The 18,377-nt window shown below is 37.9% G+C and overlaps 1 protein-coding gene across 12 annotated transcripts in view; it reads left to right on the forward strand.

The window, feature by feature from the left end:
- Positions 1 to 18,377, forward strand: part of LOC126297857 (protein sickie) — a 1,116,277-nt gene that overhangs the window by 1,065,025 nt on the left and 32,875 nt on the right. For all 12 annotated transcript variants that reach the window (XM_049989129.1, XM_049989128.1, XM_049989130.1 and 9 more), the window contains 3 exons: positions 2,178 to 2,340; positions 4,295 to 4,448; positions 12,081 to 12,250. In XM_049989129.1, the coding sequence (XP_049845086.1) occupies positions 2,178 to 2,340; positions 4,295 to 4,448; positions 12,081 to 12,250 (487 nt within the window). The remainder of the gene's footprint in view (positions 1 to 2,177; positions 2,341 to 4,294; positions 4,449 to 12,080; positions 12,251 to 18,377) is intronic.

The following is an 18,377-nucleotide window of genomic DNA, read 5'->3' on the forward strand; positions in this document are numbered from 1 at the left end:
CCTATGTATTGAGAGCATCTAGTTTCAGTCCCACAAAGCAGTCTGGTATAAGTTTCAGCACGTCATAAGCTGTGCTCTAGATAAAATAAGATAACAGGAGACAGCAAAGACTGTATTGAGACCTTTTGGAGAACATTGTGAAAACTTGGATTGTTACATTCTCATTACAAAAGAGAATGTATGGAAACTGACAGAGAAAACTTCATGCAACTCACCCATCCCCCAGAATGGCTAATGGTAAAACAATTATTTCGTAAGTCAGATCCTAGCAAGAGATCTGTAAGAAAATCATAGGAAGTTCTCATCTTGTGTACAGTCAATTAAGGGACCAAAAGCTGATACTCAGTCTCTTGCAAATCAGTCTGAAGTTGAAATTGAAGATAACAAATACAATGTCAAAGTATTAAATTCAACATTTTAAATTATATTCATGCATTAGACTCTCACTGCAGTACCATTGTTTGATCCCCACATACATTCCTATATCATTGTTACTGAAATAAACAATCTTGATATTGAAGAATAGTCTAGACTATTCACAGCTAACTAAGCACTTGAGCCTGATAGATTTCCTGGTTTTTACATTGAATAACTGTGGAAATAGCCTGCTTCCTAGGCTGTATGTATCAACAATCTTTCCCATATCAAACAGTCCAAAGTGGGCAAAATCCTGTTAATTATCATTTTCAGATAAAAAGAATTTATGTCAGTCCATTAGATGTACTTGGATGATTCCATACGAAAGGCCACAGTTCGGGCTTAAGTCTCAGTGTAACGTAGTTTTAATGTACCCAAAATTTCAATGCAGTGTACACTCCACTAAATGTACAAACATGTGATCTCATCATAATACTATCCATTGGTCAGTCAGTTTGTTTTCTGCCTCGTTGAACTACTTCATTGCCTTTCAGCATGTTGTAGTGCAGTTATCTTACACAACAAAAAAAAAAAAAAATTGTACAGAACTCATCCTTTGTCACTGTTCCTTGGAATATTCCAAAGTGGATCTTTGTTTTCTGTTTTGAGTGGAATCTTGGTGCATGCATTTTAAATATGTTTTCTAGTTAGGATGATCTTGTGTTGTTTTCTTAGCTAGACCAAGGTGATTTTCAGTGAGAAAACTTTTGTTTGTGGCACTGTGGTAAACCATAAAGATAATAACACGCAAATCATTATTAGCACTATGACACACAAGAGCATGCCATTAATTGTAGGGTCAGCACTATAGTTTGGAGTACTCAACCAGTTCCAGGCTTCTTTGACCACCAGCTTTTGTGCTGAAATCTTTCCCATACTTAAGAATATTTGCTTGACATTTTTTTCAAAGGTTTTATTTCCAGGAAGTGATATTTAAAATTTTATTGAAAATTTTTAACATTGTTAGTCAAGGCACAAAGCAAATATGTTGACTTTCCATTTCTCAGTCTCTAACTTGTAGGAAGGACGATTTTTTATCACCAGTATGATAACCATAAAGCAAAATCTCTTAAAATTGTTATTTTTAAGCCATGTCATTGAGTTAAGTTATTATATACGTACCTGTAACATCAAGATCTACATTTGTGGATGGGAGTTTTAAATCATTTTAATTAACACGTTTTCACAGTTTGGAAATAAACTATTAATGTTTAGAAGACACTAACATATTCTAATGCACCGCCAGTGCTGATGATATCAGTCACATGCTTGTGTAAAGTGGATACACTGGCGTTTGTTTTGTTTAAAAGTAAACCAACCCTTGGGCTCTTCTATATCGACTTCAGGAGAGTATGACTGATCTTCATATTGACAAGTCACATGCTAATGAAATCTGTTTAGCTTCACAGAAGACAACAATAGCAGTTATCTCAAAATCTGTGTATTTGTTATTATGTAATGGATGCACAAAAAGAGAAACATTTAAAAAGAAAATTGAGTGTACATGTTCGGTTGGTTATCTGGATTCCACCAATACATTTTTTATTTATTTTTCACAGCACCTTTACTGAACAGACAATTTACAAGCCAGAAAAATCACATCATTCCTAAGGAATACCAAAATACTGGTTGATGGTTTATGTATTGCATCATAAGCTATGCTTGTACTGCATGTATCTTTCTCACGTGCCACAAAAAATTCATCTTGAGTTGTACAATTGATTGACTCTAGTAATGACACATACTATTGTATTTTTCAGGATATATGGACAAGACTCTCAGGATGGGTCTAACAGTGACGTCGTTGAAGAACTTAAGAAACAACTGCGTGAGAAAGATCTTGTGCTGACTGACATACGCCTTGAAGCTCTCAGCTCTGCACATCAACTGGAATCATTGAAGGACACTGTTATTAAGATGAGGGTAAGGCTTTCTAATGTAGTGTATTTCTTGTCAAAACAGAAGCTTTGGTGGTGGTTTTATTTATATTAGAGACGATTTAACCTTCTCTGAAAGGCTATATAATAACCTTCAAAATGAAGGATGAGGCATAATAAAGAGCAATTTTTAAAAAGCTGTTAAGCAAAAACACCTTGTTAAAAAAATTTATTTCATACTCTTAAAACACATGATGAAAAAGCATTCTCTGCAAGAGTAAAACATCAGTTATTTTTTTAAGATAACTCTGGCAAGATGGCGTCTGTTTAGACGCACACATTCTTCCAGCTGGATCTTGAAGTGACTCATCGCATTTCACAGCATTGACAGCGGGATTTGAACAACTTCCTGTTGGATCTGCTCTTTCAGGGCTTCAGTTGTTTGAGGAGGATTATCTTGGTAAACTTTGCTTTTCAGATAACCCCACAAGAATAAGTCAGATGATGTGAGGTCCAGTGAATGAGAGTTCCTTGAAATATCCACATTTCGGGAGATAACATGGTTTGGAAACAAACGATTGACAATATTCATGCATACTCGGGCAATGTGGGAGGTTGCTCCGTCCTGCTGGAAAAAGTCTCATCGTTCACTTCATAGTGTGCAAGTTGTGGAGTAAAAGAGTTTTCTAACATATCTGTATATCTCTCCGAAGTCACTGTTACAGCACTGCCAAGGCCATCTTCAATAAAGTACGGCCCTATGATCCCTAATGAAGACATGGTGCACCACACAGTAACTTTTTCTGAGTGCAATGGTTGTTGATGCAGTTCTATAGGATTGCCGTCACTCCAAAATTGAAAGTCCTGCTTGTTCACATGACCGGAGAGATGGAAGTGAGCTTCATCACTCAGCCGCACATGGTTTACAATGTACTCGTCGTGATCAATCTTGTCCAAAAATTCTAAGCAGAACTGTCTTTGGCTCACATAATTTGTTTCCTTAAGGGCCTGAACCATTTGGATTTTGTAGGGGTGAAAGTGCAAATCTTTGTGTAAAATTCTTCTTACCATTCTGTTTGAAATCCCAAGTGTAATGCTGTGCCAGCGAGCTGAGCGATGAGGGATTATCTCAAAGGCAACTCTTACACATTTGATGTTTTCAGGTGTGTGCGCAGTTTCTGGTTTCCCAGTTTTCTTCCTTGTTGTTGACACCATCTCCTCAAAGTTTTTTATTGCGCAGGTAGATGGCACTGGTCAATTCCGATTAATGTTGAAGTGGTTGCGGAATGCATGACGTGCTAGCTGGTACAAAGTACCATTTTGATAAAATGCTTTGACAGCATATGCACGATTCTGTGGGGTCCAGCACTCCATTATGACTAAATGCTATTTCGCGCCAAACGTAACAGGTGCTATCCTCTCTACCTCTCTCCAACGCACTTTGAGTTGCGCACTTTTTAAAATCACTCGATATTATGCCTCACCCTGTATAATGAGAGTTCAGATTACGTGAAAGGCATATTATTATTGTGCTAATTTCTCTGTGGTTGTTAATCTGTTTACTTTCATTGCACACAGAATCCTGTTCTCTTTGATAGCACAAAAAGTAGTAAAAATCTGCACCTATGCTAAACTGGCATCATAAATATTTTTGTAATAATAAAACAATTGTATTCATAAAAAATTTTGGAAAAAATTCAGAAAAATTTTAACTTTTTTAAACAAATTAAAAAGATGACATATTTCCACTCACAGCTTGCCATGGTGCCTGTATAGGTACTTCCATAGATTACCCCCCCCCCCCTCCCCCCCAAATACTCACAGTTTGATAATAAGCTCAAATGAACTAAGTAATGTCAACTTATAGTAAAAATTTACATACATCTAATAATGAGAGTATTTTTCATGTGTGCCACAACCATAATATGTTGTTAAATATCAGGTTATGAAAATAAAACTTATCATGTTATCATCTACTTTATAAGGGTCTCTTATTTCAGAATGAAATGCTAAATCTGAAACAAGACAATGAGAGACTCCAAAGGATAGTAACTAGCAAGTCATTGACGTCCTCGCAGAGCTCATTGCCCATAACAGATAACATCGAAAGAAGATTTAGTATGACCGAAACAACCACGATACCTATACCAGTTGGTAAGATCTTCTATTTAATTATTATTGTTATTGAGGCCAGAAGGTTAAAGGTTTTTCTTGTAAAAATGGTAGTGTGTGTAGGTTTTAATAAGTGTAAGCTATATACTGCGTGAAATAATTTTTCCTTTCCAAGTCTACTTCAGACATGTGAAAAGAACAATTACAGATGAAAGGAAGCACTGCCTGTAGTTCCAGTCTTCTAGTCTGAGAGTAAGTCTCTCAGTTTGTCAGGCTCATGATAATATTATCTTAACAGATAAATGTAAGTGTGCTACCTGTGAGAAAAGAATCCACATAGAATAGTTATTATGTAGAATATACTCACTGTCATAGCTCTGAAACACACTGAAATTCATTTCATTATCTATCATCCCACTCTTTACTTACTTCTGGTGTTACATCACTTTTAATCCATTTTGTAGAAAGAGTAACTGTAGTTTATCCACTGTCATATCTTGCCAAACTTGCAAGTCTCATTTCCTACCTTCTGTGCCTATCATTATTCTAGCACTTCTGCAGCATGTATACCATCTTAATCTGAATGTATGCTACTTTTAAAAAAATAATCTCTCGTACAATTCTTTCATGTTTGTATAAATTTATATAAATGTGCCAGATATTCAGTGGCATTCTGAAGATATCTGATTCCATCGCTTTTGCAGGCAAATTCTTCAGCAAAAGCAAATGTGTCATCAGAAATCTAGGTAACTGTTCCTTTTCCTGTGAACATGTATCTGTTAAAGTGTGTTTCCCAACTGCAACTGATTAGTTTGCTAAACACTTCTCCACTCAACATTTAAGCCAAAAATACTCCATGATTCAGGCTATCCATTAATGGTGGGTGAACTCAGCCATGTTTAATTTATAGGAATGTGAATTTTTTTTCCAAAAAAGAATAAGAAATCAGAACATTTTTGCTGCAACTGTGTTGACTACAATGTTGATATGGCATCAAACCTTTACAGTAAACAAAGCATTTTCACATCATGTCATGCTGTGTGTATTGTTTTATCTTTCCGGTATTCACATTCTATTCTTTCATATCATAGCGTCCCCAGCTTTATACAGCTTAGTCTTGTTTCACACTGCAGCATCATTATGGCAGTAGAATGGTGGCAGTTCGATTCCATAATTCATGTGTGTTTTCGGAGAACGGTTGGTTAATGCAAATAAAGAGACAGCTTCACTTCATAGTATCTTGTTCATTGCTAGTGTGTGTGTCTATAAAGTGAGGGGCAATGTACATTATACATCAGTGGTCCACAGAAATCTGCTATCGGCCACAGAACTCATTTGTTGCTGTTTCACAGATTTGTGTCTGACTGGAACTTGGTGAAGTTGCATTTGTTGTTTCCTTGAGGAACCAAACATATTGACCACATCTGCGAGAACACAGTCTTTTTTTCTACTTATGGTTGTGTCTGACAATAGTGCTAGGGTTTTCTCATTTCCACGCCACTCTATTCAGTGTTCAGTATTCTACAATAACAACACTCCAGTCTCCTTCTTTTTTTTTCCTGGCCTTTATCCTGTAACTCCACAAGATCAGCACGTTAGTGTTTGGATTTGGTAATTTTAGTGGTTGAGTGTGGTTGGATACCCTTCCTGTCACCATAAGGACTGCCACCCCTTCCCCTCAGCGATGGAATTTGTGTACCCAATCTGTCTGCATCCCATTTTACCGCAAGTGAAAGTGTGTGAGCATTTTCTGGATGTTTGTGAATCATGTAACTGAGGTGAACATGGGTACCAGCCCAGATTCACCTAGTATGTGGAAAACCACCTAAAAACAACATCCAGGCTGGCCGGGCACACAAACCCTCATTGTTAATCTGTCGGGTGGATTCAATCTGGGGCCAGCAGGCCTTCCCAAATCCCAGCCTTTGTGGCTGTCTGGGTGGGTAATTATATTACTTTAGTTATATTCCATAGTTTCAAAGAAAAATGGTCTCCAGGATGTGGAAAGATGTCGAAGATGTACCTTTAATTTAATGGAAGTGCAATTCAGTAAAATACATTTTACTATTTCTAATTATAAAATAACTTAAAACATTAAATTTAAGAGTTTATGTAAAGGCATTGTCAAACTTAAAGTTCCTTAATTTTGTCTTACCCTCCACTACATTATCTACATAACATAAACTTACTGTGGCAGATTATTGTATACCTGTGCACCCATATGTATTCCTGAACTGATGTTAATGTCCTGAAGTCTTTGTTGAATTTTTTGTCCTAGTCTTATATTTACACTTTTCACTATTTTTTGAGAAAAGACGTATTATGTATCTTTTTTTTTTTTTTAGGTAGTAGTAAAATACCCAGTTTCTTGGAATAGGTCTCTACAGGATGTTCTAGAATTAACACCAGACCTAGACAATTTGTTTTCCAATTAAGATTCTACCATAAAATTAACACTTTCTACTACTTATCATATTTAATTGTTTGAGAAACAAATTTTTGTGGCTTGTGGAGTTCTAGAAGTACTGAACTGCATGTACTGAATCTTGTCTAAAGTCGATGACATTTCATTTGCCTTGAACTATCTGTTGATATTTTTGAATAATTCCTTAGTTGCCTTTTCAGTAAGTGGCAATGGTACTACCTTCCATTCCTATATTCATGTAAGGTGTGATCAAAAAGTTTCTATTTGAGGACATTGCTTTAGTGTATATGTAATGTAGTGTGATTCTGATATGGATATATAAGCACCAACACATAGGCAGGGTATCAGTGTTGTAACCATGTCTTTGTGACATGCATGCGGAAATGGGAACTATGATGACATTATTACCAAATGTGTCCAAATAGGACCAATGTACTGCTGCTGTTCCTTGGCTGCCTAAGGACAAACTCCGATAGAAGTCCATCAGAGAATGAAGAATGTGTATGAGGCAGCATGTCGATCAAAAACTACCATTTTGAAATGGTGCACAAAATTCCTTGCTGCTTCATGCTAATACGTCACCCAATCGTAAATGTCATAATGCAGAAGTTAACCAACTCAAGTGGTAGACACTCTAATACCTGCCCTATAGTCCTGATCTCTCCTCATGTGATTATCGCCCCTTAGATGTGCAGCTGGTGATATGGACTTCTTCACTCAGCAGGACAGGGTGTTTTACCTGATAGGTGTCTTCAACCTGTTGCATCAGTGATATGATTGTCTCATTGCTCACAGCAATTTTGCTTGATAGGCAAACCAATTCTGAACTGTATGGCCTTCAAATAGAAACTTTTTGATCATCTCTTATATCATAAAACTATTAGATGTCAGCCTCAGGAAAGATCGGTTTGGTTTCCAGGGAAATCTTGAAACATGAGGCAACACTGACACTATGTCTTGTCTTAGAAGATACATTGAAGAAAGGTAATTCCATGTTTCAGCTTTAGGTTTAGAGGAAATGTTTGGCAGTGTTGCTGGTCTACATTCTTTGAGATTTTGAACAGAATGTATAGTGTCTTGAAGCAAGATTATACAACGAGTATCAACAAAAGTAAAACAAGGGTAATGGAATGTAACTGAATTACATCAGGCGATGCTAAGATAGTTAGATCAGGAAATGAGACACTAAAAGTAGTAGATGAGTTTTGCTATTTGGGCAGCAAAATAACTGATGATGGCTGAAGTAGAGAAGACACAAAATTCAGATTGGCATTAGCAAGAAAAACATTTCTAAAAAAAGAGGAATTTGTTAAATCAAATATAAATTTAAATGTTAGGAAATATTAGCTGAAGGTATTTGTTTTGAGTATAGCCTTATATGGAAGTGAAATGTGGACAGTAAGTGGTAAGACATGTCAAGTTGTGTTGACTAAAGGAATAGATCGGTTCATATGACATATCTTGAGGCATGAAGAAATTGTCAGTTTGGTAATAGTGGTATGCGGATAGGGGGGAGTAGTGCTAATTGTAATGGGAATCAAGATATAATAAGTGGGTTCAAAGGTTGTAGGATGCAGTAGTTTTGCATAGACTGTAATAACTTCCAGTTGAACAAATATATTTCAAGGAAGACGCAATATATGAAAGTAACAGATCAAGTAAACAGAGTAAGACGTGGGTCACTTTAACAGTCAAATCATAACTGAGTCCCAGTCTAGCAGCCACTGGCTGGCTGGTCGCTTAGATGGCGCTGCTGCTGCATGGCCGGCAGACAGCGTCGCATGTAGAGGACACGCGTAACTGCGCGGCGGCCATTCTTCATTCTCAGATGGATTTCTATCGGAGTCCCAACACTTTTCCCCACTTTGAATTTTTTGCACAGGTCTCGATGGAGGTGGCCCGAGATTGCTAACGTCCAAAGGTGTTGTTTGACTGGCCGTAAAGTCTCGAGGAGGAGGCTTCCCGTACGAACGGAAGTGTCCCCGATGATAATGGGTCGAAATGACAGGAGACGTGTGGGTCGAATCTGCTGGGGCCCCATGCAACAATCTGCAAATTGCGGCAAGTCCGGTTGTTATAACAGGAGACATGGGCGATGTGTCCGCGTCCGTAGGAGAAGGAAACGGAAAGCCACATCGCAGGACGCGGACCAGTGAAAAGGCACATTTTTATGCAACAGGCGATGCAACTGGTGAGCCACCGAAGCAGCAGACAGTTAAAACTTGTGATAGTATGCTATTTTCCCCAAGAAGTCCTCCAGTTCCTTAACAGATGTAGGGCAAGGAAGGGCATTGATCGCAGCGACTGTTTACTCAAGTGTACGAATACCATCCCGAGAGAGCTGAAACCCCAAGTACTTGATAGACGCCTGAAAAAATTTTGATTTCTGAAGATTACACTTAAGACCAGCAGTCTGTAAGACATGAAAAAGTGTGTGGAGATTTTGAAGAGGTTCGTCAGTGGTGGAGCCAGTGACAACAATGTCATCCTGGTAATTTATACACCCAGGCACAGTGAGCAATAATTGTTCCAAGAATCGCTGAAAGAGAGCAGGGGCACTGGCAACCCTGAATGGCAATAGTTGGTGTTGATAGAGGCTGAAAGGTGTGTTAAGTACCAGAAACTGCTGGGAAGCAGTGTCGAGAGGAAGTTGATGATAAGCTTCTGACAGGTCAAGTTTAGAAAAATACTGGCCTCCAGCAGGTTTATTGAACAATTCTTCAGGTTGAGGCATAGGGTAAGTGTCGATAAGACATTGAGCATTTACAGTGGCTTTGAAATTGCCACAGAGATGAATATCACCATTTGGCTTAGCAATGACAACGACAGGAGAGGACCACTCACTGGAAGTGACAGGAAGAAAGACCACTGAAGCAGTGAGACGGTCCAGCTCCCGTTTGACCTGATCACAAAGGGCCACAGGAATGGGCCAAGCCCGAAAAAACTTAGGCTGAGTAGTGGGTTTGAGCGTGATATGAGCTTCAAAGTTGTTTTGCATGGCCTAACCCAGGAGAAAAAAGGGACGAAAATGTCGTCGACAAGGAATCCAATTGAGCATAAGGAAAGGCATCAGAGACGATATTGACAGAGTCGTTTATGGAGAACCCAAAAATGCGAAAGGCATTGAAACCAAAAAGATTCTCTGCATTACTATGGTCGACAACAAATATGGGAACAGTATGAACGACAAATTTGTAAGATACCTCAGCATCAAATTGTCCCAAGAAAGAAATATTCTATTTATTGTAAGTCCATAATTGCCTAGTGACAGGTGACAGGATTGGAGAACCCAACTGAAGATACGTTTGAGAATCGATGATAGTGGCAGCAGAACCAGTATCCACCTGAATGCGAACATCTCGACCAAGTATTTGGACAGTGAGGAATAACTTCCCTGAAAGGGAAGAAGTACAACTGACAGACAACACAGAATCAGCGTCATGTTCATGAACATCATGTATTCGGTCGGATTCGCAAACGGATGACACATGACTACTTTTTTTTTTACACTTTCTACTGAGCCCAAGCGCGATAAGATTGATTCGGTTGTTTTTGACAATGATAAAAGGCAACACGAGAGGCTACCACATGTGTTTGCTTTTGAAAATAGACGGACAGAAGTGAGCACATTTCAGCAATGGACAAAGACGCAGGACCTTTCAAAGGAACCAATTGCGACAACAACCGATACATTTGAGGTGAAATCCATGAAAGGAACGGAGACTTACATGTTTGTTCATCCACGACGTGAAATGGTAAGAAGTACTGTCGAAGATGTTTTTCGTAATCAGACCAGTCTTCCACCATCTCGTCATAAGGAGGAAAAGTAGGTAGAGATGACGACGAGAGATGCCCCGCATAGATGCCGCGACGAAATCACAAATCGCATTTGTGAGAAGCGTTTGCTGTTCTGTGAGACCTTGCAATAGTTGCTCTAAAGTAGCCATGGAAACATGTGGGTCAACGATAGAAAAGAAAAATCAATACCTCGTTGCCAATTGTAATAACTTCAAGTTGAACAAATATATTTCAAGTAAGATGCAATACATGAAAGTCACAAATCAAGTAAACAGAGTAAGACATGTGTACACTTTGACAGTCAAATCATAACTCAGTCCAAGTCTACCGGCTGCTGGATAGCTGATCGCTTAGATAGCGCTGCTGCTGCATGGTTGGCAGACAGCGCTGCATGTAGAGGACGCACGTAACTGCGCAACAACACTTTGAAAGATTGGCGAGTCACAACTTAGACTACTGTGGACATCTGCATCAAACCTGTCTTTGGAATGAAGAAGACGACGACGACGACAACAACAACAACAACAACAACAACAACAACAACTACTACTACTACTACTACTACTACTACTACTACTACTACTAATAATAATAATAATAATAATAATAATAATAATTATTATTATTATTATTATTATTATTATTATTAAAATAATTAATATCATCTGCAAAAAGTGCAAATTTTTATCTTTTGAAACTGCTAGTGGGAGATCAGTTATTTATATAAAAACAACAAAGGATCCAAAATCAACCCTGTAGTACACCATGTCTGATTGCTTCAAATACTGAGTGTTTAGTGTTATGCAATTGGCACTGAATTGATACACATTGCTCTCTGTTGCTCAGATAAGATAAAAGCCATGAACCTTCTGTATCTACTGGTCGATAATTTAACTTTTTCATTAGGATGATGCTGAAGTAGATAAACCATTCCTTTTGTGAAATTATTTGTTAAATGATTATGTTGAATGCATACTGCAATTATGAACTCTGATGAAAATATTCGAAATAGCTTGAAATCTTAAAATTTGTCTTTACAAGGGCATTTGATTAGTGCTGTACGAAGGGACTATCAGAAATACACGTTTCAAAGCAGTAACCCTCAAAAACATCTTTATTGAAAATGTACTGAACATATACCACCAAGTGCAAGAAAATATACTGATAACTGAAATTAATAATAATACATTTGAAAATAAGTTGAACATTTCAGCACCCATGTTTACAGAGAATGCAAAGTAACAGAATCATAAAGAGATCTTACTGATTCTTTTCTGTCTCTTCAGATTATGTACCAGTGTAAAATTTTTAGAATTTTTTTATAATTTTTGTTCTATGTACTGTAAATATGTGCCACTCAAATAACTGATTTCTGTAGAATCAAAATTTTTGCAAATGAATTGTGCATCTCTCCAGTTCAAAAAATTATTTTTGTTGTCCTTTGATTTCAGATGGAGATGGGAAAAGAATACTGGTATCAGTTCTGCTTGGAAGCCATGGGAACTATCAGAAATACATGGAAGAGGGAAACAATGCATCTCAGTGTGTCATTGCTGCAGTTTCTGTTAGTACCAAAACAAAATGGGACATGCTGGACTGTATGGTTCGAAGAGTATTCAAAGTAAGGTTCTTTCCATTTTCCATTATATTAGCATAATGATACCATATTTCTTTCTAGCAATACATTGGAAGTTCAAGAATTTAGGTTCTTCTTTGTTTCTGAAAATTAAGTCCTGTTGTGGGCAAGTTTAGAATTGTGTAAGGAGCAGTTAAGTACGTATTTAATCCTGTATATGCCGTATTTACCCAAATTTGTCATTCAAAAAAGAATGGGCTCATGATTTTTATGTTGTCCAATAAATGAATATAGGTGTCATCTTAAATTTACAGATGAAACTTTTGTGATTGAGATCATTTGAAGATTTATTTTGAAGAATTTGGAATGGTTTTGTAGTTTCTGACACAGCATTTGTACTCCTGCCACTAGTGTTATCACAGGCAATGGATAATTTGGCTGCAGTTTGTTTTAATGGTCTATTATTTTTCACAAGTTACCCCTCCTCCCCCCACCCCCTCCGTTGCTTTGTGTGAGACAAACGAGTATTGGAGACCAATATTGTTTGTCTGATGTGTAACATTGGCCACAGTTTGCACCTGCTGTACATGTCAAAGATATTGAAAGGATGAGCTCCTTGATGTCAAAGAGGTTAGAATCTATTCTAACCTCCTTTTGCTAAGTAGATGTTGTTTATTTCTTAACAATGAATTATTGTTAATTAAAGTAATAATACTTGTTAATTAACTCTTTTGAACAAAATGTAAAATCAGTTTTACCAAAATATATGATAAATTAGCAAAAGCAAAACTTGTTTACTTTCATAGTAGTGATGAAAATCACAGCTAAATCTTTTTCAGAGTTAGCTGCCTTTTCATTTGTAGTTAGAATGTAATTGACTTCAACATTGGATGAATGCTCAACAACAGTATACATTTCTGCAGTAATAGTCTAGATAGGAGCAAGTGCCATTCTGGGATGTTTCATGCAACAATGTTATTAGCGGTCGCCGAAAGGTATGATAGGAATGAAAAAGGGTGTGGCAGATGCTGGTTCTATGCAACCAATGAAATAGCAGTGGGCAGATGAAGTACTTGAAAGTGAGAGATGAAGGAAAATATTGATGCAAAATCTGCTATGTATTTGGGGGGGGAGGGGGGGAGGAAACCGCTGTGTTCTCAGGTTCCACAATAACCACAACCTTGCACATCACTACATATTTGAAAGAAACAGTGAAATATTTGTGACAACCATACATTGCGACATTTTTGAAAGAAACAGTGGAATATTTGTGACAACTTAGACTATAAACTTCAGCTGTCCTATGAGGCCCTACCCTTACCATCACCTCAGAAATCATGACATACTCTATAGAAACATCCAAATATTTGTGACAACTGGGATTATTGCTCATATGTAGGAATACATGGCCTCTTTTTTTACCTCTCTTTGGTTAGGTGAAACTGCTCTGAAGTGCCAAAGAAACTGGTATAGGCATGCATATTCAAATACAGAGATATGTAAACAGGCAGAACACAGTGCTGTGGTCGTCAATGCCTATAGGGTACAGGGAGGGATGTTCGCCACCAATTTACAAAACAATATTTTAAATTGTTTTCATTCGTGAAAACATAATGAAATATTTTTAATATGATAAGTTTATTTCTATATATGAAATAAAAACTCGGTTAACTATTGAAAGGGACGTCTTAAATGATAGGAAGTTTTTTCCGTACAATGTAGCCAACTGGTGAACTTTCCTCCCAGGGAGGGAATTTCGCCTGAAATCAAATTTTGTTTATTTTAAATACTGCTGTTTATAACAGACACTTGAAAATTCTACAGGACATACAAATATAATTTTAGATAATTTTTGTGACATTTCTGTGCATTTTAATCTGTATCAGAGTCCAAGTCATTACAAACTGTACACAAGCCACACTTCTTCACAGACTGATTGTCACAGTCTTTGTGAAACCAGTTCTGGCAGCTTGCACTCTGGTACCACTCCACTTGCCTTGCTCTTGGATCATAGTAATCTTCTCCACAGTCCTTGCAGATGGAAGATGTGGCACATTTACGTTTCTTTGGATTCAATGTTACACCACTGCACTCAGGCTGCAGCTCTTTGTTTTTACTGTGTCTACTTTTTCTTCAAACAGGTTCTGACGTCTTTACTTGTTCATTCCTTCTGCTATCTGTGTTCATCGTGGAATTATTTCCGTCTTCGTTGAAAGAGAAGAGCTTCCGAGTGATCAAAACTGCTGAAAAATTCATCAAATTTGTTATCCTTTACCTCTGGATATTAGTAGTTGACATCAGGTCACGAAAAGAAACATTGTGAATGTCATTGCTCTCCAGGTCATTTTGAGATGTGCTTCCAGAACCCTGTTCGAGAGGAACTGGCTTATCTGAGACAGTGCTTGGTGCAAAAGCTTCCTTTAGTATGACTTCCAGATTAAAAGGGTGAATCCAGGTTGCCTTAAAACCAGAAATAGCATTGCTTGGGATGGCCGTCTTCAACCAAGCCTCTGTAAATATTGTAGGAAAACAGATCTTCGACACAGGGCGTCCAGGGTATTGCCGTCTAAAGTTCTCTACAGCTTTGTTCCAATAAACTTTGAGTGCTTCGAATAAACTTTTATCCAGGAGTTGCAGCTCATGAGAGCAATGAGCAGGCAGACAGAGAATTTCGACATTGGATCTTTCCGCTATATTCAAGACTGCTTCGTCCAAATGGCTTTTGTGTCCATCCAGAATGAGCAGTGCTTTTTCTGGCAGTCTGTGGTGCTTAAAATGTTCCACGACTCTGCAGAATGAATCGACAGTTATGTACCCTTTAGATGTCAATTCAAATATGGAGCCTGGTGGCAACCCATCACCCCAAATATCCTTCCTGTTCTTTCCTTGTATAGAACCATGGGAGGGGGATGAAATTTGTTCCAGTGGCATTGACACAAGCCAAGACTGTCACAGTTTTGCTCTTTTCCCCGTGTGTTGCCACATGAACACGCTTTGAACCTTTCAAAGCTAAAATTTTCTCCTGTGGATTAAGAGTGAGTTGCAATCCTGTTTCATCCACATTGTAGATCAGCTGTGGGGTAGATGAAAGATTCATGACATCATAAACTTTTCCCAGAAGATTATAAAACTGGGATACTCTTTCAGCTTTAAAACGCACCAATCTTCCGTCACTCAAACTTTCTCTTTTTCTGAAAACTATTTCAGGTTTGCATGCATGAAATCCTTGAAACCAAAATTTCCCTGCACGGTCATTTCTAAACATGTTTGGAATATTTCTCTTTGCACAATATTCAAATACCATCATCTGTAGTTTTTCTTTTGTAATCCCAAATCCCACAGAGTGGAGTCTGATGATGTGGGTAACAAGTTCAAAGAGTTGGTGACCTGTCGAACATCTTTCTTGATGATCTGCTACCAGGACGTTTTACGTGGCCTTCAAGAGTTTTCCTCAGAATCCCATACAACAATTTAGCAGCAGCATACACAGATTGTCCATTGCGACAAGCTGTAACAGCACTTTCTAAATCCTCTTCTTTCCATTTACCGTACAGACCCTTCGATTGTCTAACCATATTGCCTGGAAAGTCAATAGAGAATGCCAGTTTAGCTAGTTTTAAAAAGGTAACAGAAAATGAAATGTGCATCAACTTCTAATTTCCCCCCAAATTTTTTGTCAACATTAAAATCGATGAGTATTAATAAACATTAATTAAGTGGTCAATTAAAGGAAAAATTCTCAAAATATTACGTAAGGTAGCTCTTCTACAATAATCTCTTTTATTGTTCATGAGTCTAGTCTAATAAAAGTCGATGTATGGCGTCAGACAAGAACGGGAGGGAAATTCGCCATACTAATGGCGAAATTCCCTCCAGAAGCACACTTTATTATACAATAATATATCACAGCATTGTTAAGTAATTACAATTAATTCTTTTTTGTTTGACTTGCAGCACATATTTGTACACTTTAGCAGTCAAAATAATAATTTATTTATACTTACAGTAGTGAAAACGGATCTCAAATTTTGGAGATGGTAAAAATGTCCCCTGTCTCAATGTCAGTCTTCTCACGAAATATGTTCCGCTACTGATTGTGAGGATAATATTAATTTTCTGTGCTACCACCAGATGGCAACATAAAATGGGCATGCTTTGAATCAGTTTTTCTCATGATCGCCAACAGATGGCAATGAGTGCTGACAGATCTGTTGCAATAGAAAGGCAAATACGGCAAACTTCCCTCCCTGGCAAACATCCCTCCCTCTACCCTATAAGACAACAAGTCTCTGGTTCAATTGTTAGATTAGTTATTGCTGCTACAGTGGCAAGTTATCAAGATTGAAGAAAGTTACAACATGATTTATAGTTGGCGCACGAGTGATGGGACACAGCTTCACCAGGGTTGCGATGAAGTGGGGATTTTCCGATACAGCCATTTCATGAGTGTACTGTGAATATCAGGTATCCAGTAAAACATAAAATCTCTGTCATGACTTTGGCTGGAAAAAGATCCTGGAAGAAAGGGACCAGTGACGACTGAAGAGAATCATTCAGTGTTACAGAAGTTCAACTCTCTTGCAAATTGCTGCAGATTTCAGTTCTGGGCCATCAACAAGTATCAGCGTGTGAACCATTCAACAAAATATCATTGATATGGGCTTTTGGAGCCGAAGGCGCACTCATGTACCCTTGATGACTGCATGACACAAAACTTTATGCCTCGCCTGGACCTGTCAACGTTAACATTCGACTGTTGATGACTGGAAACATGTTGCCTGGTCAGACGAGTCTTGTTTCAAATTGTATCAAGTGGATCAACGTGTACGGGTATGGAGACAACCTCGTGAATCCTGCATATCAGCAGGGGACTGTTCGAGGTGGTGGAGGCTCTGTAATGGTATGGGGCGTGTACAGTTGAAGTGATATGGGACCCCTGATATGTCTAGATATGACTCTTGACAGGTGAGACGTTCATAAGCATCATGTCTGATCACCTGCATCCATTCATGTCCATTATGCATTCCGACGCACTTGGGCAAGTCCAGTGTGGCAATGGGACACCCCACATGTCCAAAATTGCTTAAGAATGGCTCCAGGAACGCTTCTCTGAGTTTAAACACTTCTGATGGCCACCAAACTCACCAGACATTAACATTATTGAACATATCTGGGATGCCGCAACTTGCTGTTCAGAAGAGATCTCCACCTCGTTGTACTCTTATACAGGTTTATGGACAGCGATGCAGGATTCATGGTGTCAGTTCCCTCCAGCACTACTTCAGACATTAGTCGAGTCCATGCCACATCATGTTGTCACTTCTGCATGCTCATGGGAGCCCTACACGATATTATGCTCTGTGGCTCTACAGTGTATGATCCCAGATAATGATACTAGTGGTGGTGGTGGTGGTGGTGGTGGTATGGGGATTAGCTGTAGTAATAATACTTGCTTAGATAGCAAACAAAGAAGAAAGTGAAGATAAAAATTAATACAAACCATTTCTTTTGGTTTATTTTATTTTTACATGTATCCTCAAAGTGTAGACAATCAATAAATGACATCGGTTTAGAGTAGATATAATGTTAACTTTTTAGGATGTTACTTTATATCTATGAAACAGTTTGTAATTTTGGTTGGTCAGAATAAATTAAAAGTAAAATTTCCTCAAAGAGGCTTTGTAAAAAAAAAAAAAGGGAGGGGGTGGTCGTTGTGGTTTTATAGTCTGGGTTGTCTTACTTCTGGGTAAAAATGGTGTTAAATATCACTGGAGTTGTTCAGAAACTAAGCAGTCCAATGTAAATGAATTCTGAAATAGTAGATTAGTAGGCAAAAAGAAGCAAAATGTACACAGAAGGGAGTAGTTTAGCACTTTGAGAAATTTTGGCCAAAATGAAAATTCTACATAGATACATTCTAAATATTTATGTAGTGAAATGCCACTGTGACAGTTGCCATGGACAATTGTTTTTCCTGTCTCAGAAATTTTATAAGTTCTGTTCTGCTTTAGTATGCTTGATGCATTTGAATAAAATATAAAGAATCTTTGTTTCCATCCTCCTGTTAAAGACAGAAAAATATAACTGTTAGGAAAAGGGAAATTAATTATATGATGAGAATCAGGGTGTATACGCCCCGGGACAACTGGGAAATCCTTGAAAAACCTGGGAA

The sequence above is a fragment of the Schistocerca gregaria genome, chromosome X (genome assembly GCF_023897955.1).
Source record: "Schistocerca gregaria isolate iqSchGreg1 chromosome X, iqSchGreg1.2, whole genome shotgun sequence".
NCBI classification, from domain to species: Eukaryota; Metazoa; Arthropoda; class Insecta; order Orthoptera; family Acrididae; genus Schistocerca; species Schistocerca gregaria.